This window comes from Equus quagga, chromosome 13 (assembly GCF_021613505.1).
Source record: "Equus quagga isolate Etosha38 chromosome 13, UCLA_HA_Equagga_1.0, whole genome shotgun sequence".
NCBI lineage: Eukaryota > Metazoa > Chordata > Mammalia > Perissodactyla > Equidae > Equus > Equus quagga.
Genome location: NC_060279.1, coordinates 17,741,743 through 17,768,487, shown reverse-complemented (window position 1 = coordinate 17,768,487; position 26,745 = coordinate 17,741,743). Strand labels below are relative to the sequence as shown.

At 36.1% G+C, this 26,745-nt stretch overlaps 1 protein-coding gene across 7 annotated transcripts in view; it reads right to left on the bottom strand.

The window, feature by feature from the left end:
• The window catches only part of SMG7 (SMG7 nonsense mediated mRNA decay factor), an 84,036-nt gene that overhangs the window by 33,989 nt on the left and 23,302 nt on the right, over positions 1–26,745 (bottom strand). For 5 of the 7 annotated variants that reach the window (XM_046681437.1, XM_046681436.1, XM_046681442.1 and 2 more), the window contains exons 2-4: positions 14,284–14,422; positions 4,449–4,480; positions 1,988–2,105 (exon numbers count right to left, since the gene is read on the bottom strand). In XM_046681437.1, coding sequence (XP_046537393.1) covers positions 1,988–2,105; positions 4,449–4,480; positions 14,284–14,399 — 266 coding nt within the window. In that variant the 5' untranslated portion in view covers positions 14,400–14,422. Of the gene's footprint in view, positions 1–1,987; positions 2,106–4,448; positions 4,481–14,283; positions 14,423–14,705; positions 14,720–26,745 lie in introns of those variants that run through there. The other 2 variants (XM_046681439.1, XM_046681440.1) reach the window with 2 other exon arrangements.

Here is a 26,745-nt window from a genome sequence, read left to right as displayed (position 1 = left end):
CACTGGTCCCCCTGAGAACAAGAAAGAACTGTTCGTTATAATTATAACACACTAGACAGTAAACCAGCATTAAAGTTATTCACTGATTTAAATAACTTTATGCTCCCCTTTGAACAAGACTAGACACGCAGTAGAATCCAACTGAACTTAATAAACACTTACCAAATGTTCGAATAATCAGATTGGGGCTTCAGCTATTAATCTTTTAGAGCTACTAGAGTTACCGCCTATTTAGGAATCCCAGTACGAAATCAGAACTACAGTGGCAAGACCGAAGTAAAAGTAAGCTATTAACAAATTTCCATACAATGTGCCAAAAAGCAAGTGAGTGTACCCTATCAAATGATACATATGGGGGAAAAAGTTCTTTTGCAAATATTAAGCCATATCTCTTATTTCCCTGAAATCTATTTCCCACAGCACTCAGGCCTATTTCTATTTAATAGTTTATTTCCTTTGGTGTTAATATTTTCTTTGGAGCTGGAAATATAAGCCCATTTTTTAACATTTCAATTTTGGCTATTTAAAATAAGAAACAACACAATGCTGAAATATGGTATACCAAAATCCCGTTATAAAATGCCTTTCATTAATCAAGTTGTACAGAGAACCATTTTAAATTCAGTTATGGTAAAATATAGTCAGTCACTCCCTATCCTGGAAATTAAAGAAGAAAACACAGAACTAGGATGGAGGGAAGCTATTACTGCCTTGATGAAAGGAAGCAAACACAGATAAAGGGTTTACAACCTACCTGGAAAGTACCTACTTCTTTACCAATGTCAACTTTTGAGGCTCTAGAGCACTGGGAGTTTTGATGACTTATGAGGGTGTAATCACTCCCTCAGCATTTCTGATAATCTGAACCCTGACTCTAATATCACAGACATGGAGTGCTTGTGATTAAGGTCTATTACTAGATCTCCCAAAAATACAAAGTATCAAGAAAGGTGTGCAAGACAGGAAAAGCTAACCTTCACCACAACTTAGGGTAATGGGCATTTCTAAATAGCATATTCTTAATTGATTTTTAATTTTCCATCAGGCTAATGTCCCTGTTCCAAATAATAGGGCAAGGCCTTCCACGAAAGGCACTTGTTTACTCACTTGAGAATCTGGTCATCTGCCATCTCACTCCTCATAGAAAGAATGAGTGGAATAGCCTAAATATACAAAATCTTTCTTTAGTCTTAGTTGGGGGGGGGGGGGAGGAAATACCTATTTATTTGACTAAAAAGAACTTTCCTTACAATGCAAACACATTTTCTTTTGGGAGAAATTTTCAGAATCACATTTACCATAGAAAGATTTATCTAAAGCCTACTCTTGAATTTCTTTTTCTAAATCATGGCTTAAATGTAGGACTGAATACAACATAAAGAATCCAAATACTGCCTTAGTACTTGAAATATACATACACTTGTTTTTATGATATGCCCTAAAGACCTTAATAAGACTCTACTCTAAACATTTTCCCCTCTTGCCACCTAAGACTGTATCTAAAGTGATACCAATGGTCAAATATTTTGTTTAAAAAAATCACAAGTATGAGGCTGGCCCCATGGTGTAGTGGTTAAGTTCCACAGGTTCCACTTTGGCAGCCAGGATTTGCAGGTTCAGATCCTGCGTGTGGACCTACCACTAAGTTAGCCATCTTGACCCGATGACCCACATACAAAATAGAGGAAGACTGGCCCAGATGTTAGCTCAGGGCTAATCTTCTTTAAGCAAAAAAAAAAAAAAGAAAGAAAGAAAAAAGAGGAAAGTTGGCAATGGATGTTAGCTCAGGGCAAATCTTCCTCAGCAAAAATAACCCCAAAACCCCCCAAAAAACCCCACATAACCACTAAAAAATTTTTTTTTTCTTTTCATTGAAAAAGCTTACTCTGAGATAGGTTAAAAAGAAACAACCAAATTGTTCTTTTCTATTCTAAAATCTTCGTGAGATTCTCGATTTTACAGGGACATCCCAAGTGATAATACTTACAGATCCTGTTCTACTTTCTTGTCTAAAGCGTATTCCAAATCAGTAACTAGCATTTTCTGGTACAGGTCCTGCAGAGCCTGCCTGGACGTCCAGACCTCAGCTGGACCCAGCTTAGAATCTGAAGCAACAAAACAAAACAAAACAGTAGACAGATAAACAGCTAGTTAAGACCATTATACCACACCAATGATTCATTCCCTCTCCATTGCCCAAAACAAAATCCTGCTTTAAGTGTATACCATAGAGTGCTATGGAAGATTTAGACTACTACGTTTCAAATGACTTCCACCTTTTGATTAATGACTAAACCTGGTTTACAATGCTTCTGTATTCGTCTTGTAGCTTTAAAATAAAACTATGAAATGAAAAAGGCCAAAAAAATAAATGCTTCACCCTTTGCTCTTGGTTTGGATTTCCATGTATTCATATCAGAGGAAGCTATACGCTTCATAAGTCACCCCATTTGAAGTGATGGACTGCCAAGTTGGTCTGTTTATTCTTATATCTCTTTGTCCAAAGCAGCTTTTTTCTTTTTCTTTTGAATCATTCTTACAACTGTCCTTACAGAATCCTCACGTCAGCTCACAATCCAGCAGTTGTTTGGGCACTCTGCTGTTACTCTATATATGTCAAGCCAATAAAGCCATGACAGTGAGCATTATTTTAATGATTGGTAAGACTGTTTGCCAAGACACTTTTGTGAGCAATTCATACTTGCCATTCAATGTAAATGAGAACTGGGTAGCAGACAGTGATTAAACTGCTCAAGATGCCAAATGAGAGACCGAGTGCAAGATGAAATCAGGAAGTCAGGCTCTCACTACACAAATACCAAATTGGGGCCATAATGTCTGCCAGAGTCCTATAAGGCACAATAGCCTTTCCAATTACTAGGCTTATGAGTGTAATAACTGACAGTGAGCTGCCTCAATAGAACTTCTTAATAATGGACTTATCAATTATATACTTCCAACTGCTAGGTAGGTTGCCTGGTTGCATTTCGTATTTCGCTGATGCACAATGGCCTAATCTTCACTCTTCTTTAGGTCTTCTGTGAGTATCTATAGCCACCATAATCCTATTCTGCAAATAGTCTCCTGAATATTTGAGTTAATCCTCAATGGAGTTTGCTGGCTACTAAAAATAGGGCCTACTATCAGCTTATTGGTCTCTTATTAAGTTTTTAATGACTAAATAAACAGATTTATAGATTTATTCAACCCTGCTTCAATTCATCAATGCCAAGAAAAGGATTATAAGGAATCATTAACTCTGATCTATCAGATGGACTATCATTTAAATGAGTAGACTTACTATCTTAGTTAACATTTCTGGGCAGTCAAATGTTCCCTATAAAAGTCAAACTCTAAGCCTATTTACAGAGGGTGTTCAATACTTAAGAAAAAGGCATAGATGGCTTGACATTGCTCCATGCATGATTTCTGTCATAAATACAGATTATGCTTCCAACGCCAATATAAGAACACAATACGGCAGCTCAGAGCTGACACCGATATCCGTAGTATGGAAGATGCTGACAATGATATTAATAATGGGAAGAACTGAAGTGCTACTAAGTAAACCCATACAGAGTGTTTTTGGTGGGGTTTTTTGCTTTTTTCCTTAAATGACAATGAAATTACTCACAAATTCTTTGAACATTTGCCTGCAATTCTAGAAGTTGAGAAAAAAGAAGAAATAAGCCCATTTCCTCTTGATTGTAAATTTTGGCAAGAATGTTCGTTACCACAATAGTTTCACTCTTCTTCATGGATTTCACTGCAGAACTAAATTCCTCAAAAATCAGAATGAGATTCATTATCATACATCTCTTACATTTTAGGATGGCCTATAGGGCGGCTATTATAGAGAGCATAATGATCACTACTTCGTTACTGCCATATATTTCCTACTTTAGGAGTAAAAATCACCTGTTCCTTTTAGTTACTAAGTCCAGCTAATCTTTCAAAAACATCTTAGCTATTATTCAAAACATAAAAGACAGAGAGAAAAGAAAGGTGTCAAGGTAGCTCACTCAATTTCAAGGATGTTCAGTAGAGTTTTCCTGCAAATATTTTTTTCTGAAGGTTTACCTACTATTCAAGTTTGGGGAATTATAAACAGAAGATATGAATCTAACACCAGACATTTGTGTTCATATGATATATGAATTATTTTTCTGTATGTCTTAAATTGCTGATAAATAGTTCATAAAAATTAATGCTTATTGTATTAAATTAGGTAATATTCAATTCAATGTAGCACAGATTATATAAAATTCTTGACAAGTCATCTTAGTAAGTATTCAAGGTCAAAAACAGTAAATATTTAAAGCAAATACTAAGTTATCATCCTTTTTGGCAACTAGCCCAGTCCTACAAGTAATACAGGAAAGATGATACCCTTTCCTTAATTTAGTGGTATAAAGTAAGTTGTGAAAAACAAATAAGCCAGCCAATACCTGTCATGTCAGCCTTCAGGACTTCTGCCTGCCTAAAAAAGGGAAAAAAGAACATTAGTTAGAAACAAACTACCCAACATAAATAACACCAAAAGTTAAAAGTTAAGTAAAATCATACACTACAATACGGATGCCTAACAGCTCTATTTGTGGCAGTGCAAACAGTGTCCCTGCTTTAACATCCAAGCTAGCTCTAGATCATGGCAAATTGATGCCGTTACTTAAAAGTTTACAGGATCATCATAAACTTTTCTACTGAGTAGAGTTCACTTTCTTGCTGTTTTTCTCCAAATCTGATGTTTTTAAGATAACATTAAATGATATTCACTAAATAAAAAATTTTCCCTCAACGCAGTCAGGAAATCCTATGTTTCTCAATTCACTAGCCATTATATTTCAAATCTCCATTCTCCTCATGCTGCTAATTTCTGCACCGTTCCTCACCCCTGACCCCTTAAAGCAAAGGACAGCCTCATAGCTCAGGAAAAACAATGCCCAGTCACTAAATACTACATTCTCACAGCCCACTTCTTTCTTTCTCTTGTTAAAACACTAGAGGTACTGCGGCTCTTAAGGCCAGTAATCTACTTAGGTATGCTCTTTCTAGCCTTTCTTAAGGACTTCTGCTCCTTTAATTATCCCTTACCTTCTTTCAAAAATTTTGAAACTTCCCTCTCTATTGGATCCTTCCTTCTCTTCAGTATTTAAACATGCCCAAGTCTCTCACAGATTTTAAAACCTTCTGTCCCATGTTCTCCTCTAGCCGCTTTTCTCTCTCTTAAATTCTTCAAGAAGTGCCTGTATTCAAGAGGTCTAAAACTGAACTCATGACCCATCCCCACTTGCATCCCTGGTTCTCTTTTCTAGTGTTTTTTACCTTAACAAATGTATCACAGCTTTCCAGTTGTGAGGGGCAGACACCTGGAAGACATCTATGACAACTTTCTCTCAAATCCCTAGTAATCTCTCAACTCCAGAGACTTTCACCTACTAAATATATTTTGAATCTGTCAATTTTCCTTTACTTCCTCTTCAGTCATCCTCATTCAAGTTACAACCATCCCTTGCCTGGATTACTGCAAAACCACCATTTTCTCCATTTCACTCTTCTCCCCACTGCTGTCAGAGGGATCTTTCAAAAATGCAAATCTGGCCTTACCAACTGCCCATTTAAAACACTTTAATGATTTCCCACTGCTCTTAGGGTAAAAAACATAACCTTTTTAAAGTGTCCTACTCTTCAGTAGTCATGTGCACTCTAAAAAGAGTCTCTGCACTCTATTTCTACCATTATTTATTTTCTTCTCTCCTTGATCTCTGTGCTCCAATCACTGGACTTCTGGTTTCTCCAATGTGCTCTGCTGCCTTCACACTCAGGGCCTTTGTAAAGAAGAGTCCCTTTGCTAGGAACACCTTCTTCCCTTTTGTCTGGTTAATGACTACCCATCCTTTGCCTCAGTCACAGACATTATTTCCTCAGGAAGCCTGTCTTGAACCCTAATAGATGAAGGATATTTCTGTTTTATGCTCCCAAAGCATTTGTATTTGTTCTTCATAATATGCATCACAGATTTTAAGAATGCTTGCCATCACAACCCCTATGCCTACTGGCACAGCACTAGGACACAGTGGGCATTCAATAAATACTATTTTAACTGAAGAAAAGAAAAAGGATAAATCATGTTCATATACTCTATTTAAGAAGGTAAGTATACAAGCTTAAGAGATTTCCATTCTTAAAAACAAAATTCGACATAAAAGCTAGAGAATATTGAGAAATTCTAAAATTTTTACTGCAAATGTTTTACATAATTTATAAGGTATTTAATATCAGTTGTGAATTTTAGTTTCATCAAAATGTTAACACGAATCTTTTCATTTTCTTAGCCTTTAAAAAGATATTCACGTTTCAAAATAATTAAGTGTTTAAACAACAGAATCACAATAGAGTGCCAGAGAGATAATCATGAACCGTATGAGAACTATCAGTATAAATAAACCATACTAAATAAACAGCTATACTTAGTCCTAAAATGTACCATCACATCCAATTCCATTATCCATACAATGGAAATTCCAGAAGACACAAATATCACTGTTTGCTTTGGGTGTTAAGCTTATGCCATTAAAAAAAAATTCTCACAAGGTTGTTGGCTTATACCCTTAAACCCTAAGATCATACAACTTAATAATGAATACCACATATCCTATTCTGCCATTGTCACAACAACCTCTTCTCCTCCTCCTCAAAAATCCTACTGGAGCACTAATTTATGAACATTATAGTGAGAGAGCCAGTGCTAACTATGCATTTTTACTGGATTCAATAACCTTTTCATTCTGTCCCTAGTTACAGAGGATTTATTTTACTACACTTCCATGTTAGCTAAAAATTTGTACTCAAGTATATACAAGATACCTTACACTTAGGATCATGTGTCTCAAGGTTGTCTTCTCATTCCCAGCAAGATTTGCTTTTAAAGATGAACAAAAATCATTTCAGTATGCTAACATCTGCCTAATGAGGATAGCAATTTCCAGTCAAACGAAGACCATATTGAGCATATAACAAGAACTATTTATAAATAATCTGCTTCTCTCATACGGTGTCAGTAAGAGAAGAACCAGAATTTCAGCAGATTCTGGAATAGGCTTCCAGTGATAAACAAAGATTGAAATTTTACTCTCTATTTTTATATACCACAATCTACGCCAAAAAAAAAGTAAAACTAAAAATTCAAGCACTAACAAAAGTACAAAAATGTCATAAAAACTATCTGACACAAATGTTAAAGTATTTTGAAATTCCAGGCGATCTGATCCCTCAGTATGACAAGGGTAGAGGTGATGATCTCTGTGCACAGCTCTTTCCTAGGTTCCGAAAGAGATACATTCTAAAGACTAAAATAATCTTGCCTAATTGAATTGATGAAAAGATAGCTAAATGGAAAATATAACGACCTTGGGAGATAGCTACTATTATTTCCATTCTATAAAGAAGGAAATTGAAGCGCTGAAATGTGAAATAACTTGTTCAGTCACAAAGCAATTAGGTACAATTAAGTACAACCTTGGTTCTTTCTGACTTCAAAGTCCAGGTTATTTCCATTTTTTCAAATTAGAATAAAAAATTCTATGACATAAAAAGCTAACAAAGACTTACCTAGTTCACTTTCGTGCTGTCAATTAAAGCCTAACATTTAAGTCATCAAGGCTAAAGATCTATTCACAACAGAAAATAAATTATATCTGAGATTTTTATCAGAAACACCACTAGAAGTAAAATTCATATTCTAGTGCAGTGGTCAGCCTGTGGGTGAAATTCCCTCCTTCACCCTGGATCTATTTTTGCAAACAAATTATACTGGAACAGTCACGCCCATTCGTTTACATATTGTCTATGGCTGCTTTCTGCTACAAGGGCAGAGCTGAGTAGTTGAGACAACAACCACATGGCCTTACCAAGCCTAAAATATTTATTATTTGGCCCCTTTACAGAAAAGTTTGCCTCTCCTGCTCTAGGGAGTACTCAATCAAAAAAATGAGAAGTAAAATATTCATAAGTTCCCAAGCCAAATAGTTTTCCCATATGAAGAATCATCAATAAGTTTCCTCAGATCTATTTTTATTAGGTAATACTATAATCTTCTCATGAAGACATAATGTTAAAAAAATACACTCTTATGTAAGAGGAAAGTTAGTACTTATAGGCCATGCTGTATTTTTTTTATGGAATTTATTTGCAAACTGTTTAAAACCTAATGAGGTTTATATACTATTACCCACTAACTCTTCCCTTTTTCTGTGTACCAAAAATACTCAGACAGGTGACAGAAAAACTAAGAATTACTAACTCACAAAAAGAGGAATCCCAATCCCCTCGCCAGTTATTAGTTTTCTTTTTTAATAGTACATAATATATAAGAAACGAAATCGATATGTGATCTTACATCAACTGCTTTCATAAAGATTAACACAAAATTAGCTATTCGATTATTTTATTTTATAAAGAAAACAAAATACTACACTTCAACAGACCTCCTAGTTTTGTTAAAGGCTGATACTGTTAAAGATTAGTATTACAGTTTATAGCCAATGCTTGTATAAAGAGATAAGAGTTTTAAAGTGTCTTCTCTTGGTAGATGGAGTGGCAACATGAGTTCCTTTTTATTCTTACTTTAAGCTGAAGGAATTAATGAAAAGAACGAATAAACTGGGGCCGGCCCCATGGCCAAGTGGTTAAGTTCGTGTGCTCTGCTTTAGTGGCCCAGGGTTTCACTAGTTCAGATCCTGGACATGGACATGGCACCGCTCATCAGGCCACACTGAGGTGGCATCCCACATAGAAGAACCAGAGGCACTCACAACTAGAACATACAAGCACGTACTGGGGGAGAAGAGGGAGGAAAAAAAATAATTGGCAACAGATGTTAGCTCAGGTGCCAATCTTTTTTCTTTTCAAAGATTTTATTTTTCCTTCTTCTCCCAAAGCCCCCCCGGTATATAGTTGTGTATTTTTAGTTGTGGGTGCTTCTAGTTGTGGCATGTGGGATGCTGCCTCAGCATGGCTTGACTAGCGGTGCCATGTCCATGCCTAGGATTCAAACCGGTGAAATCCTGGGCTGCTGAAGCAGAGCGCGAGAACTTAACCACTTGGCCACGGGGCCAGCCCCTCAGGTGCCAATCTTAAAAAAAAAAAAACAAAAAGAATAAATGAAGAATCCAAGAATTAAAATCATCATGTCTTCAATAATAAAACAGCACTATTATATAGTTATAAAACATAAAGCTTTAAAAACACTCAATATATTGTCTCAGTTCTTAAATAATAACAGAAATTAAGCACTTCCATCAAGCAATAAAAAAGAAAAAGTAGCCACTAGAAGGACCCACAACTAAAAATACACAACTCTGTACTGGGGGGCTTTGGGAGAAAAAGGAAAAATAAAATCTAAAACAAAAAAAGAAAATAGAAAAAGTCATTAAAAGACTGAATAAAATCTGAAACATTCAGGGATAATCAAATATGCTGAAAGCGAACAATCCAAAACAATACTCTTGGACACAACATGATCGTCAAGATCTATAACTACATTTAATGCATTCTAATGTACCAGGTACTAAAATAGCTAACACTGTGTATAGCACTTACTATTGCCAGACACTATTCTAAGGGTTTCACAGAAAGTAATCATTTAATCCACTCTATATAATATTACTGCCCCCACTTTATAGCTGAACAAACCCAAGGAGATAGAGGTTAAGTAACATGTCCAAGGTCATCAAGTTAGTAAGCAGTAGAGGTAGCATTTGAACTCAATTACTTGGGTTCCAGAGGCTAACTCCTAACCATTATATCATAGTTCCTCTCTTATACGAGATTGGAAGAAAAAAAAATCTAGAATGTTTGATAGCCCATCTTAGAACTGGGGCTTTCAATACTTAAACATTTTATGACCATTTTTTGATAATGTCACTAGAGGAAAAAAAATGAAAATTAATGGTTATTTTCTTTAACAAATATCTTCATTATACATAGCACTTATATAACAATGCAAGATTAACATACATAGGATAATCTCTCTTAAGAACACACATTAAGATTCACAGTTTAAAAATATAAGATACTTCCAAATCAGGGGCAGATACAATAAAGATTCCTTCTACCTGAACTCCCAACCCGCTTTCTCCTACGAGCAGAACATAGAAATAAAAGCCAATATCTTCTAAACTCACAGTTGCTAAGGAAAGGTGGGTCAACCTCTTTTGTTTTGGAAGGCAACGCTAGAGTACGTTTTTGGAAATTTAAATAAGAGCCAGGGCAGGTTTTATTTCAAGTTAATTTGTTTACTTATTTCCATAGAGTACTAAGGAGTATTTTAGATAATAACAACATTCATCAATTATAATCAGAAACATAATACCTTAATCACAATTATTTGTGCTAAATAATAGGCCAGAAACTATAAAGTGAGTGTATGCTTACAGACGCAAGCACACATAACACAATCTACAGATCTCTAAGACATCACCAAGTTTCATGGTATTAATCAGGAAAAAATAAATCATATTGCTCTACTGTTGAATCTCCTGTAGAAAAGAACAGCCAGGGAAGATGCTACTCCTAAAGGAGTTTTTCTCAGTAAGAGATAATGAAAATACTAACTTGCTTTCTCTCTATGGCATTTTACAGTTTGCCATGAATTTTCAAATCTCCTGACACTCCAATGCTGTGTATTACAACATTCACTCTACAATCTCTATTATTTGAAAGTGTGTACCTAGTTTTATTAAGGGAGGATTCTGGTCTGAGAATCTCAAGGGATGAGAAAGAGTTATCTTTCCAGGCAGAGAAAATAGCACAACAATAAAAGCAAAGCTAAGCCACTGAAGGAGGTAGACTAGAGCACAAAACGTAAGACAGGAAGCTACAGGAGATGAGCTGGACAATCAAGGCAGACGGCAGACTGTGAGGCCTTGCATTCCATGTTAAGGAGCTGAGATTGCCTTTTAAGTAATAGGAAACCACTGGAGTTTTAAGCAGGGGCATAGCATGTCAGAACTGCATTTTTAAAAGATTACAGTAACAAGATCCATGGAAGTTGGATTTTAAAAGGGCAAGACAGGAAGAGAGGAAGTGATAATACAGATGGACAGAAAAACCTAGATTCAAGAAATATCTGGAAGTGCAACTGGCAGAAGGACCGATAAAACAGAGGAAACAGTCTAAAATCATTCCCAGATTGTTAGCTTGGATAGCTGGGTATGTGAGAAAGTGGAGGTCTGTGAGCAGACACTTAGAGATGAGTGTGAAGCACAGGGGATATATCAAGACTAGGGATACAGAGCTGCAATGATCAGCACATTGGTGACAGTTAAAAGCATGAGAGTAAATGTAATTGTACAGAAAGGCAGAAGGGTGGAAGTGGCTATCTTCATTTTTGAGGAGCAGATAAAACAAAGTCCATGAAGACCAGCAAGAAGAAACTATCAAACAGGTATGTGAGGGCAAAAGAAGAGGGGTGTATGGAAAAAGACAAAAAAGGAGAGCAGTCAACAATATCAAAGGAAGCAGAAAAGTACTATGAGGACTGGAAATTATGTGGGATTTGGTGAAATGAGGGTCAACAATAGTCTTGCCAGAGAAGAGACAATGTCAAATTGCATGGGGTTGAAGAACAAATGAGAAGGAGAAGTTTAAGTCAACTCCTAAGACACTGGGGAGTGAAGAAACTGAGAAGGGAGCCAGGGGTAAAGAAAAGTTTCTTTTTTTCAGTGAGAGAGACCTGAGCATGTCTAGAATGAAGAAACGAAGCTATGAGAAATAAATAGGTTGACGATATAAGAAAGAACAAAAGTGATAAAGCATGGTCTGGAAAAGATAGAAGGAGATGAGAATGTGAATAATAAGACAGGAGCAAGATTGGCTTTGAAAAAGAGTCAGGATGAAACTGGAGGGAAGTAAGGTTACGCAGAAATGTGCTAAGAGAATTTGGCTGTAGTGTGGGGTGGAGAGATGTCAAGAGAATTCACAGATACACTGCCTCGATTTCAGAGATAAAGTAGGAGATCAGATCAGTGTCTGAAAGTTTGAGGGAGATAAACTAAGGAGAATGACGAATCTTTGGGATAATTACAAAATGAATAAGAAAGGGAACCTTACGAAAGGCAAAAAAAAAAAAGAATTGAGAAAAAGTGCTGAGAACCATATGGATCAGACACAATGGAAAAATTAATATGAAAATAAATCAGGACACAGTCACATACTGCTTAACAATGGGGATATGTCCTGAGAAATGCATCATTAGGTGACTTTGTTGTTGTGCAAACATCATAGAGTGGACTTACACAAACCTAGATGGCACAGCCTTCTACACACCTAGGCTGTATGGTACTAATCTTACAGGACCACTGTTGTATATGCGGTCTGTCATTGACTGAAATGTTGCTCTATGGTACATGACTGCATCAACAGATAAATGGGCAGAGGACCAAACCACTAATTCAGAAAAGGAAATACAACTAGTAAGTGCAAATTAAAACAGGTAAATATTTTTACTCTATATAATCAAAATAATAATACACATGCTAGCCTTAATGATGGTAGGTACTACTTACTTTTAAGGAACTTAAGGTTGAGTGGAAGATACAAAGACACATTCAGACAATTTCAAAACAACATGGTTGCGTATAAGGATAGAGATATATACCTAGAGGACAACTGGAGAAGGAGAAGAGCCACTGGGAGTGAGGGAGAAGATGGTTAAGTCCTGTATCCCTAACACCTGGGATACTGCCTGGTATAAAATTTTGTTGAATTAATGAATAGTAAAATGTGCATCATAGAAGAGGCAATTTTATGTAACAGGAAATGATATACAATAAAAAAGACTTAGGTCTGAATCTTGGTTTCCTACATATTAGCAGTGCCACCTTGGAGCTTCTTTCCAAGAAACCTCAATTTCTTCATCTGTAAAACAGGATACAAACTCTCTTTCAGAGTTGCTATGAGGAACAAATAAGACCACAAGTAAGTTAGATAAAAGAACCTAAGTGATAACTCCAAGAGGGAAGGGTAATCCAACTGTGACATGAATGCTTCAGTGACCACCAAATTACTTTTGCTAATCTGGTTACTGACATAGGATCCTTTGTGAAGTAGCACACTGGGTTGAAGAAGACAACATTCCAAGGTGGAGGCCAAAAACTCTAGGTCATCTACCACCACATAATGCTAAGTGACAAAAGACAAACTGTTTGAAAGTCATGATGACCACATTCGTACTATGCATAGAAAATAAAACCAGAGGTACATACATAAAAACTGGAAAAGAATTTATATTTTTTCACTTCTCTCCAAACATTAGTTTTGATTACATAACTATAAATATAGAAATGCCATGATAAGTGATTACAGACTCTAAATTCATCTGTTAATAATTAACTAATAGCCCAATAATAATAGTTTGATCACTTAGTATTTGCCAGGTCCTGTTTACATGCTTTCATATATTATTAAATCTTTACTTCTCACAACAAATCTGTCAGGAAATGGGGGCACAGAATGGTTAAATAACTTGCCTGAAGTCACACAAATAGGAAGGGGCAGAGCTTGGGTTCCACCCTGCAGTCTGGTTCCAGAGCTCATAAGCGTTATAGAGTAAAGGGGGTCTTCTGGAGTGATCTGGCTATAGGAATCACTGTCATGTTATCAATTTCTAGGGGCAACTATCACTTCTCATTTAAAAGCCACATCTCTGAGATCAAGCACTTTCACACGTTCTGTCCTTAAAACTGATACAAGCTGCTATGACAAGAGTTACTACCTGACCATGTGGTTAGAGAGGGCTTCTCTAGCATACTATCATATACCTATTTGTATAGCGACCTAGGAGGTCCGACTACATCCATGCTGACATAGAGAACCAAGAGCTGTTGCTCCCTGTACTCAAATGAACAGCTATATATATAACCCAAAACAGAGGAATTTCCATTCTAAAGGATAATCTACAAGATTGATCACATGTCCCTATGCTTACCATAAACAGAGATCTCATACATAAAAATTTCTTAAATTTACTTTAGCAAATGTTTAAAAAATTTCCTTGGACTATAAGATATAAATGTTCATGACAAAGTAAACATATGCCAAAGCTCTCATGAAGCCACATAAGTAAAGAAAAATCTTTAGCACTCCCCTCCCCCCCATCTTGGCCAATATCAAATGCTTCAGAAAGTCTCTAACTCTATTAGTGTTCACAGAATATGAATACTTTAACACACATCTCTAAAAGGAATACAAACATGTAGAAATCCCTTGTAATTTTTATCCTACCTAATATTACTTGATTTCAGATGCTCCTCTGATTTCAAGTTTCCGGTCCTCATCTGGGACTTAAATGAAACGTTTTCTCCCACAATGACTATCTGCAAGAACATCCAATTTCTCATAAGGTAGAATGGTTTAAGACATTCTAGACAGAGGAGAGGAGGAAAATATGAGTTAACCCACAATAACAGAGAACCCCCTTGAAGAAAATTAAATTATTTCTCTTTATTTGAAATGATTTAATGTTAAAGGCAAAGGAAAAATATCAAAGCTCTTTTTCCTTTTTGTATTTAGTTTCTTAGAATACACATTTTAAAATTCTGTTTTGTGTATTTCTAACATTCTAGTTTTAGATCGAAATGGTATCCTAATCTCCCTCCCTGTCTGAAAGCTGAGTGACTTCTACAGGACAAACAGACACCAGTTACCCAGCAGAGTTCTTGTAGTACCAAGGTGAGAGTGCCCCGGAGAACACAGGAGCAGGTGGCTGGTCCAAACTGGACTGCTTACCCAAGAAAAAACACGTAAAGCAATTAAATCACATTATAGGTAGTATGAATAATGCTTAAATTCTAAGATCAGCTGAAAATGGGAGCTTTTTAGATCTTCATTCACATACTGACAATGATTTGGTCATTTATATGTGCTAGATATAGTGTTAAGGACTGGGTATACAATGATGAGCAAAACAGATATGGTCCCTGCCATGGACTTTTTTTTTTTTTTTGAGGAAGATTAGCCCTGAGCTAACATCTGCCGCCAATCCCCCTCTTTTTGCTGAGGAAGACCGGCCCTGAGCTAATATCCGTGCCCATCTTCCTCTACTTTATATGTGGGACACCTGCCACAGCATGGCTTGCCAAGCAGTGCCATGTCCGCACCCGGGATCCGAACTGGTGAACCCCGGGCTGCCGAAGCGGAATGTGAGAACTTAACCGCTGTGCCACTGGGCCAGCCCCCTTGCCATGGATTTAAAATCTGCTGTGGAGACAGACCAACAAGGAAGGAGGAAACAGCAGAAAGTAGTGGTTAAAAGCATGGGATTGGGTGTCACACTGTCTGCATTCAATGGTATGCCCAGAGTTAAGCCACAGAAAAAACAGCACAATTTCTTGGGGACATATATTTAACTCAAAGATTTGGACCAAGTAAATTAAGTAATTATTATTGGCTACTGATAACTGCTTACATTTACAATTATTATGTGGCAGATGCTATGCTGAATGTTCTATATGCATGGTCTCATAGAATGGGAGTATAATGTAGTGGTTAAGTGTCTTGTATTCAGACTGCCTGGGTTCAAACCAAGCTCTGCAACTTGCTAGTTATGTAACCTTAGGAAAATTACTTCTCTATGCTCCAGTTTTGTTAGAAGTAAGAAGGAGATAATAAAAGTACCTACCTCATTGAGATGTTCTGAAGATTAAATGAGGTAATAGAAATAAAGCACTTAGGACCATTCCTTGGTAAGTCAACCCTCAAAAAAAGTTAGCTATTACTGTCGTTGTCATTATTATCATCATTATATATATTATTCCTCCTCCCAACAATCCTAAGATGGAAATGTTGTTATTATCCTCATTCTATAAATTAGGAAATTAAAGCTAAGAACTTCCACTTATCAATTCTAGAATAGAAGACAAAGTTATTCTTAATTTTTAACAATATAACACCAGTCAAACATGCAGAAGGTCTATGTGGACTTTGTTTCCATACTTCCAAAGCATATATTCAATCTCCTGTGACTTAGCTGTACTTTAGCGGAAAGACTGAGAGAAAATAGCCCATGATAAAACTCAAGCTCCTTACTACGGCATGTAAGGTCCCACAGCTCCTTACTTTACACTTTATGACCCAACAAAACCAAATTACTTTCAGTTCCTTGCTATTTTTCCCCTTCAGTATCTTTATTCATGCTCTGTCGCTCAACCTGGAATGCCCGCCCTCTTCCCTCCTTGTCTGGTTACCCTTTCTCTTATTTTAAGAGTCAGCAACTCCTGTAAGAGGGCCTTGGCTCGGCCAAGCACTCCCAGTGCATCTTAATGCCCACTTCTATTACGGCGCTCACTGCACTATGATGAAGTTATTTGTTTACCCATTTCCTCCACTAGAGACTGTCTATTTAACCTTGCATATCTGGTGCCTAACAACGCCTGCCAGACAGCAAGCTGCTCAAACAAACATGCTAATTTGGACTAAACAGTCTTTCAAAAGGCCAAGACCCTAAAAATTCAAGGTTTCTCAACATTGACAACACCTTCAAAAGTCTTCCAAGAAAATAATTTGAAAGGTTTTTCATCTTATTGATAACCAGGAATAACATACTTCCTTTTAAGTTCAGAAAATTTACTATTTTATACAATTAGAGAAGTCCATGATCATTTACTTGGGTCTCTGAAATATTCAGATTTTGTTTTCTTCGTATTGGGATCTATACAACAATCCCTGTATCTTCCTGAAATAAAATAGCAAGATAATATAAACCACTTATTTAATGCATTAAAAATGAATAACTAAATGCCTTACAGGTAATAAAGAGGAAAAATAAAAGGAAGGCAATTTTTAATAAAATTAGTATTTCAATACATAAAAGGTCAGGTAAGACTACCCTTGAAGACATAATAAAGTAATCAAAGACTGCACATACTTACAATGGTAAGAGAAGGTTAACAGAATTTCAAACAAAGATAGGAAAGTGAAAGCAAAAATATGAGTAGACACTACAATTAAGATGAGTGTTAACGTAAGTAATAACAGACCAGACTTATTGGAAAATGGTAAGAATGAGAGAAAATAACTGAGACGACAATATGACATGACAAAGAACAGAGTTGATTTGAAGAAAACAAGGGTGTGACTATATCCTTTGAGAAGTGACAGGTAAAAAAAATTAGACTGGAAAAAGAAACAGCAAACAGTCCTTTATATAAGGCAAAACACCATATAAATTTAGGTTAGGGACAAATAAAGCACAACTTCCCAACTTGGAACAGGGGGATAACATGGAAGATGGCCAAGGTAGTTAACTCAAACAGCTACCAACAATATTTAAGATACTCTCTGATTTAACAAAATAAAAGAATCTGTACATTATTATGGTACATACAGTATTCCCTACTTGTTTTGGTCTCTGAAATCAAAAAATAAGAGATATACAAAAGTCAAATCTGATTTTTCCACCAAAGAACTACTATTTAGCCTATACTTTCAGACATCAGTTTTATCTAGTCAGACTTCTTTTTTTACTTATTATTTTCCTATCTGAATAAAGGGGTGCTGTATTATAATCAAATAATTTAACAAATTAAACCTGATAAGATCACAGAGATGGAAGACTGTTATATTAATGACCCCCAGTGAATCACACACTTGCTGGCATCTGCACCCTTGTGAACTCCCTTAACACACTGACCCTGGGCTTGGCCATGTGACTTACTTTGGCCAAGGGGGCTTCAGCAAATGTGACACAAACAGAGGCTTAATAAGCACTTGGGTATTTGGGCTCGCCCCTTTGTAACATCATCACCATGTTATGAAGCTAAGGATGAGAGACCACTTGGAAAGAGGAGACCCAGTTTTCCCACCTATCACAGCTACCACAGTTGAGGCTCCAGACATTTGAGTGAGGTCATCTTGGACCATTCAGGGTCAGGGTGAGCCACTGGATGACTGAGTCATCCAACTTGAGTTAGATGGGCTGAGCGACAGGAAACTTTGGAGATTTAAAGCAAAGAGGCAATATGATCTAATGTAGATTTTAACAGGTTCCACCTGGCTGCTATGTTGAGCATTGACAGGCTTGGACCAGCAGGCAGCAGTGGAGCTGGTAAGATGTAATCAGACTCTGACCAAGAACATTTGTTGAATAAAAAATAAAGAGAGAGAGAGGAGAATCAAAAATCATTCATGGTTTTCAGTCTAAGCAGCTGGAATAGTGGATTTGCCATTCAATAACAAGAGAAAGATGATACAGTAGGTATGGGGGAAGAGTCCACTTTGGGACAACAATACTTGGCACACAGTATTATATAAGCACTTGCTATTATTTTTGATAATGATAAGTTTGAGATGATTAGTATACATCCCACGAATGTAACTGATAGTTAAAGAGTCTGGGGCTTAAAGGAAAAGTTTAGACTACAGATATTCATTTGAGAGTCATCAGTATACAGAGGCTAGAGATGAGAAGGGAACAGTAAACAGACTGAGAACTAATGGCCAGACAGGTGAAAGGAAAATTTGTTGAACATGGTGTCCTAGAACCCAAATAAAGAAAGAGCTTCAAGAAAGAGGGCAAAATCAACAAATGCTGCTGATGCATCAAGTAAAATGAGGCCTGAGAACTGATTATTGGATTTAGTAATGTGGAAGTCATTGAGGATATCAAGAACAATTTCGGTGGAGAAGTAGGGGCACAAGCCCATAGACTGACTTCAACAGAAAATAGGAGGAGCGGAACTGAGACTAAAACTGAGTTTAGACATCTTTATCCAGGGAAGAGAGGCAGTAGCTGGAGGGAGATGTGAGAGTCAAAAAACTTTTTAAGATGGGATACATAACATATTTTAATGGGATGGAATGCGATAAATAATAAGATGGAAAGATTCAATGGAGGAAAAAAAAGGCTGAAAACAGAGTCTCATGAATGCCATAGGGGTTTGTTTAAATATTGCACGTTTAAAAGGAAAAAAAGTCCATGAATGAAAGAATAAAATTTAAAGTGAATATACAGAGAAGGAAAGATGACTAACAGTTATTGGGGGCCTACTGAATAACAAGTAGATTACATAAACTATTCCCAATTTAGTTTTCATAGCAACTTGAGATAATTACTATTTTTCCAATTTTATAAATAAAGAAACAAAGGCTCAGAGATTTTAGGAAAATTGCCCAAGATCATAAAGATAGTAAGTGCTAAGACTGGGATTCAAATCCAGGTGTATCAGAATTCCAGAGCATAAACAATTTCTATTCATTATTCCATGATGCACAACTGACCTCAGTTTTCAACAATTCAGATATTCAAAGCTAAACTGTGAATACTTTATTGCTTATAACTTATTCAGAGTTTGCCTTTTTAACAGCATAAGACCCATCCATATCCCCTTTCCCTTAAACCTGAAAAATTCTTCTCCAGGAAATCTTCCTTATTTTGGCCTCTAGCATAGATTGTCCCAGGACGTCTCTCTAGTTGTTCTTCCCACTCTCTCTTCCTTCTCTTCAAAATGCAAAACAAAAATCCTAACTTTCAGAAAATTTTGATTAATAAGATAACTACCAGATAACACAGGTTTACTCTATTTTCTTGCATGAATTACACAGGAGAAATAAACACACACAGACTTCAATGGCAATGGTAGAATGTTCTCTGGAATGACTCTACGTCATCACCACAAGTAATTTTCACCACATGTTAGGGCCAAAGTTATTCATAGAAAAAGTTCCTGAATATATGATTAAAAAAAAGGGGAGGGGATATCTTCAAGGACAAATTTTTACACTATACAACTTTCTTAGATAGCACTGAACATAAAGTAAGATTAAATTTTATTATCCTCTCCCATCCAGCTCCTCTAAAAGCAAAGATACAACGTAGCTTCTTTGTGATTCCAACATCACTCAAAATCCAGTATTTAAGTTCTTCTTTGCTCAGCAAGAAAAAAAATTCCCTCTTTAGTTGCTAAATGTGTAGTAAGTAACATTTACAACTTTATACCATATTAACAAAATCAAATTGCCAGTTCAATTGGGCAACAGATCCCAAGAAGATAAGAATTCATATCAAATCTAGCTCATGGGGCCGGTCTGGTGGCTTCTCGGAGGCCCAGGGTTTGCCAGTTCAGATCCCGGGTGCGGACATGGCCCCGCTTGGCACACCATGCTGTGGTAGGCATCCCACGTATAAAAAGTAGAGGAAGACAGGCACGGATGTTAGCTCAGGGCCAGGCTTCTTCAGCAAAAGGAGGAGGACTGGCAGTAGTCAGCTCAGGGCTAATCATCCTCAAAAAAAAAAAAAAATCTAGCTCAGATCAATTATGGAAAAAATATTTGAAGAAATAATGACAAAATATTTTCAAAATTTGATGAAAGTTATAAACCCAAAGATCTAAGAAGCTCAATATACCTTGAGCATTTAAACATCAAAAGAAAACCCCATACTAAAGCATGGCAGTCAAATGGTAAAAAATCAATGATAAAGATAAAATCTCAAAAGCAGGCAGAAAAAAAGGACAGATTAATAAGGAGATAAATAATAAAGATAACAATGATGGCCAAATTCTTATCAGAAGAAATACAAGCCAGAAGACAATGAGATACTGGAATACTATCTTCAAAGTAACGAAAGGAGGGGGAAAAACACCCTGTCAATCTGTAATTTTATATCCAGCAAAAATATCCTTTAAAACTGAAGATGAAATAAAGACATTTCAGAAACACAAAAGCTGAGGAAACCTGATGTCAGTAGATCAACACCATAAGGAATATTAAAAAGGAAATTCTTGGGGCTAGAAGAAAATGATACCAGATGGAAACCTGGACCTACACAAAGAGATAGGTGCCAGAAATAATAAATATGTAAGTAAATATAAAATAACTTTTTCTCCTTGTTTTTAAATTCATTTAAAAGTTAACTGACTTTTAATAAAAATAACACTGTAGTCTGGGGTCTAAAATAAATGCAGAAGATGTTTGACAATAACAAAAGGAGAGGAAATGGAAGTATACTGTTGTAAAATTTTCTATTATACATAAAATTGTATAATATAAAAACGCATATTGTAAACCTTAAACCAACCCAAAAAACAAAACAAAAAAAGGACGTAAGTAACAGAAGAAATAAAACAAAAATAGAGAAAAGAAAAATAGATAAATGTACAATTATTTGGAGATTTCAAAACTCCTCTCTCAGTAACTAATAGAGCAAGTAGACAGAAAACTAGTAAAGTTGTACCAAACAGATCTAATTGGCATTTATAGAACATATTACCCCACAGAAGAATATACACTCTTTCAAGTGCACATGGAACATTCACCAAGATAGACCATATGCTGGACCAAAAAATAAGTCTCCAGAAATTTAAAAGAACTAAAATCACAGAACTGCAAATCAACACAGAAAGAGAGCTGGAAAATTTCTCAACTATTTGGAAATGAAACAATCCATTTCTTAATAATCATAGGGTCAAAGAAAAAATCACAAAGAAAATTAGAAAATATTTTAAACTGAATGAAAATGTAAACACAATGTGTAGGATTCAATAAAGGCAGTGGTCAGAGATATTTATAGGCTTTAAATGCTTACATTAAAAGAGAAAGGTCTAGGGGCTGGCCTGGTGGCACAGCGATTAAGTGTACACGTTCAGTTTTGGTGGCCTGGGTTTTGCCGGTTCGGATCCCAGGTGCAGACATGGCACCGCTTGGCAAGCCATGCTGTGGTAGATGTCCCACATATAAAGTAGAGGAAGATGGGCACAGATGTTAGCTCAGGGCCAGTCTTCCTCAGCAAAAAGAGGAGGATTGGCAGCAGATGTTACCTCAGGGCTAATCTTCCTCAAAAAAAAAAAAAAGAAAGAAAGAAAGAAAGGTCTAAAAGCATGGATCTAAGTGTCTATCTTATTTGGGGGGAAAAAAAGCATATTAAACCAAAAATTAAATAGAAGGAAATAAAGAAAAGCAGAAAACAAAGACACAGAAAACAAAAAGCCAAAAGCTGATTCTTTTAAAAGATCAATATAATACTCCCCAAACTGATCTATAGCTATAATACAATGCCAATCAAAACGTTAGCAGGCTGTTTCTGGTAGAAACTGACAGGCTAGTTTTAAAATTTATCTGGAAATGGAAGAACCTAGAATAGTCAAAACAATTTTCAAAAAGAATAAAGTTGGAGAACTTACATTGCCTGATTTCAAAACTTACTATAGAGTTGTGAAATCAAAACAGTGTCCTTCTACTATTGGTATAAGCACATATATAAAGATCAATGGAATAGAACACAGTCCAGAAACAGACTCGTCTTTTTATGTATGTGTATACATATGCATGTGAATGTGTGTTTGTGTGTATAGCCAACTGATTTTTGACAAAGGTGCCAAGGCAATTTAATGGGGAAAAATAATCTTTTCAACAAGTTGTGCTGGAACAACTGGATAAAAATCTAAAAACTGGAAAAATTAACCTCAAATAATATCTCACAGTGTATACAAAAATTAATTAAAACTGAGTGAGACTTAAATCTATGAAATCTCTAGAAGAAAATTTAGGAGAAAAGTTTCACTGCCCCAGGGTAAATAAAAAATTCAAGAAAAGATTCAAGAAAAGAAAAAAACCAACAAATTGGATTCATTAAAATTTAAAACTTATGCTCCTCAAAAGACATCATGAATAAAGTGAAACAGCAAGCCAGACTGGACGATATATATAAACAGATACACATAGAAGTATACACACACAAAAGATTTACATCAAAACATATAAAAAGAACTCAAAGATAAGAGAATCCAATTTTAAAAACTGGCTAATGATTGAGACACTACAAAAGACGACACACAAATGGCCAATAAGCACATGAAAAGATGCTCAACATCTTTAATAGTCTGGGAAATGTAAATCTACAGTGAGATACCAATTCGTACCCACCGGAATAGTGAAAATCAAAAGGATTACCAACACCAAGCATTGTAGGTGAGGATGTAGAATAATCAGAACTCTCATACACTGCTAGCAACACTGCTAGCAGGAGTACAAAATGTCAGAATTGCTTTGGAAAATAGTTTGGTAATTTCTTGTAAAGTTACACATGCACTTACTATATGACCCAGCAATTCCACTCCCAGGTATTTACAAAAAGAAATGAAAACAAATGTCCAAATAGACTTTTATAGAATGTTTCTTGAAGTTTTATTCACAATAGCAAAAAACTAGAAACAACCCAAAGGTTCATCAAAATGTGAATGGATAAACAAACTGCAGTATAGTCATACAACGGAATACTACTCAGAAGTAAACAGGAACAAACTACCAACGCGTGCAACAAAATGGATAACCTCAAAAGACACGTCAAGCAGAAGAATTCAGACACAAAAGAGTACATATTGTATTATTCCATTTATGAAGTTCCGGAACAAGCAAAAGTAATTTATAGTGATAAAAATCAGAACATTGATTGCCTGAGGCAAAGAGGAACAAGCAGGGTTAGGCGTGACTGAGAAGGGGACTGACAGAGAACTTCTGAGGGATTGAGAAATGTTCCATATCTTGATAAGGACGCTAGTTACAGGGGTATGTGTTCATAAAAATTCATAACTGTACACTTAAAATGTGTGCATTTTATTACATATAATGATTACTTCAATTAACGTGATTTAAAAGAGTATATGCCATATGAACATAATCTGATTAAAATATATTACCTGTACATGCATAAATGCATATTCTACACTCATAAAACAGATGAGATATTGTGAATAGTGCTGGTGGCAATTTAATATTACAAAATTTTTTATCATAACATTCTAATTTTATTCAATGTATATATACATTTGTAATAAAACAATTAAAAACAAGTCTCCTATAAGCCAATTTCTAAATATTTTATAGTTAGAATGCTTTCTGCACAGAAAGCTTTCACAGCTCAGACTAACATAATTTCTACAAAATAAATGCCCTTTTCCATTAAGTCTGCTGAAGCCCCAAACATAAAACGTACTTCAGTCCTTCTAATCTAAGAAAGTTCCCCTTGATCCTGCTATGCCCTTCAAGCAACCATCCTTCTCTTTGCCTCTAAACTTTGTAAAAAGATAATATATAGCTACTGGGTTCACTTTCTGGTCACCTAGTCACTTCTAAACTTGCATTTAGGCCTCCATCCTTATTAGTGAAACAAATTCTCTCAAGAGTTAATAATAACTTTGTCCAATCTAAGAGCTTTTTCTCAGTCCTTATACTTCCTGAACTCGTAGCAGTATCCAATACTATACTGTATCAGCATTTTTTCAAACTTAGCCCACATAAGAAATCACTTGGAGAGCTTTTGAAAATGATTGCTGGGCCTCATCCCCAGTTTCCGTTCAGCAGGTCTGAGACAGGACACAAGAATTTGTATTTCTAACAAGTTCCCAGGTGACGCTGATGCTGCTGGTCTGGGGATCACACTTTGAGAATTATTGCATTAGGGCAACCCTTTCAGGAAAACTTTCTGCTTTTCAGGAAAACTTAGCTTTTCCTGGCCCCTTCCACCTTTTTGATAGGTTATTTCTTGTTTCTTTCTTTTTTTTTTTTTTTGAGGAAGATTAGCCCTGAGCTAACTGCTGCCAATCCTCCTCTTTTCCCTGAGGAAGACTGGCCCTGAGCTAACATCCGTGCCCATCTTCCTCTAGTTTATATGTGGAACACCTGCTCAGCATGGCTTGCCAAGCGATGCCACGTCCGCACCTGGGATCCAAACTGGCGAACCCTGAGCTGCCGAAGCACAATGTGCAAACTTAACTGCTGTGCGACCGGGCCAGCCCCTTGTTTCTTCTTTCTGCTTCCACCTATATACAGTAACAGAATTATTAAGAATAGAAGCTGACCTTTATTATCATCTGATACATGGTTCCCTAAGAATCTGGCCCTGATATCCTTAGACTTCTATAATTCCTTCCCTACTTGTGGATTCAAGTCTCACTGTTACTGAAGACAATTATGAAGTCAATTATTTCCAGCCTAGCTCATGCTATGGCCCCATTCCAAATGCCTATGCGGCATCTCAGCACAGATATTCACAAAATATTCCCTTCAACACCCGTACCTTTACTCCCTATTTCCATGAAAAGTGCTACCATTTCTCCATGGCCAACTTCAATATCATCAATAACTCTCCTTCCCCCTTCATATCTAACCGGTTACTAAAGACCCATTGATACACCCGTGTATTCTCTCTCATAGATGTTTCTCAGTACCCTGATTCAGACTTTCACTGTCTCTGACATGGATTTTGGCAATTTCCTCAAACGGTCTGCATGACTTTACTTCCAGAGTTCCCAAATTTATCATACCAAACAATTCTAAACACATCAATTTCCAGCTCAAAAACATTAAACGAATTTCCATTTATCCAGAGATAAAGCCTCAACTAAACAGCCTGCCATTCAACATCCCCCAATTTAGTCTCTGACTTTGTCTCCTTACACCTTCCCCTTCATGAACTATGCTTCAGACACTTCTGACTCTTCTTGTGTCTTTTTAAAAAAAGTTATTATATTTTCTCTGCCTGGAATATCCTTCTCCAGTTCCCAATAAAATTCTTCCTATTTTAGGGAGATGATATACTCTTCATAAAACCTCCTCAGACATTTCTGTGAGGTCCCAACCCTTCAATCTGTACCTCTTACAGCACATATTACATCCTAAGGTGTTATTTCTTCAATCAACCTCCAAAAGCGTAATTCATACTAAAGCCCCCAAAACTGCCTGGAAGAGTGCTTCATTATCTAGTCTTTCCTGAATAAATATGTTGAATAAAAGTAGTTAAGATACTATTCATGTATTTAAAAAGTATATATTAAATAAAAACCTCAAGATGGCAAATACGATTTCATACACAAAAATTTTTAACAGTAAAAATCCTCCGATAAAAACTCCTCATGGCCTATACTAACTACTGGCCAAGAGAAGGAAATATAATGTGAGTTACATGTGTTACCATATGCAACCTATTTCTTCTTACTTAAAAACAAGTAACAAGAAACAGGAGAAATTAATCTAATGTATTTTACTTAACCTAACATATCCAAAACATTAGCATTTTAACAGATAGTCAATGTAAAAATTATTAAAGATTTCAATTTTTTTATACTAAGTAGTCAAAATCTGGTGTTTATTTTACAATCACAGCAACTGTCAAGTAAGTAATTTTGAACTGAAATATATGACGTGTAGATTTCATAAAATTACTATTGAAAGGTAGATTTACACACCCAAATTGTTTCAACAACTCAATGAAGCATAAATTTTTAAATTCTAAATTAATTAAATAAAATCTAATTAAAATTCAGTTCCTCAGTTACAACAGCCACATTCCAAGTGCACAATAACCACAGGTGGCTAGTATTTACTGTATTGGACTGTGCAGGTATAAACCATTCATGAGAGGACCACTTATTTTAACCACATGAGAGAGAAAATATTACATAAAGTCTTCTAACTCCTGAAACATGAAGACTGGGGGAGGGGGAGACACCTGCCAGAGTAACCACTTTGTTTGCTGATAGAAAATAGCTGCAGAATAGAATTTACCATTAATTCCTTCAACAAATATTTGAGGGCCTACTATATCTTAGACTATTCTAGGACCTGGGATATAGCAGTGAAGAAAGTACACAAGATTCCTGCTATCAAGGAATTTACATTCTGGATTAGGGGTTACGGGAAGAGATAATAAGCAAGTCAATATATAACCTGGTGGGATTACAGCCTGAAACTGAC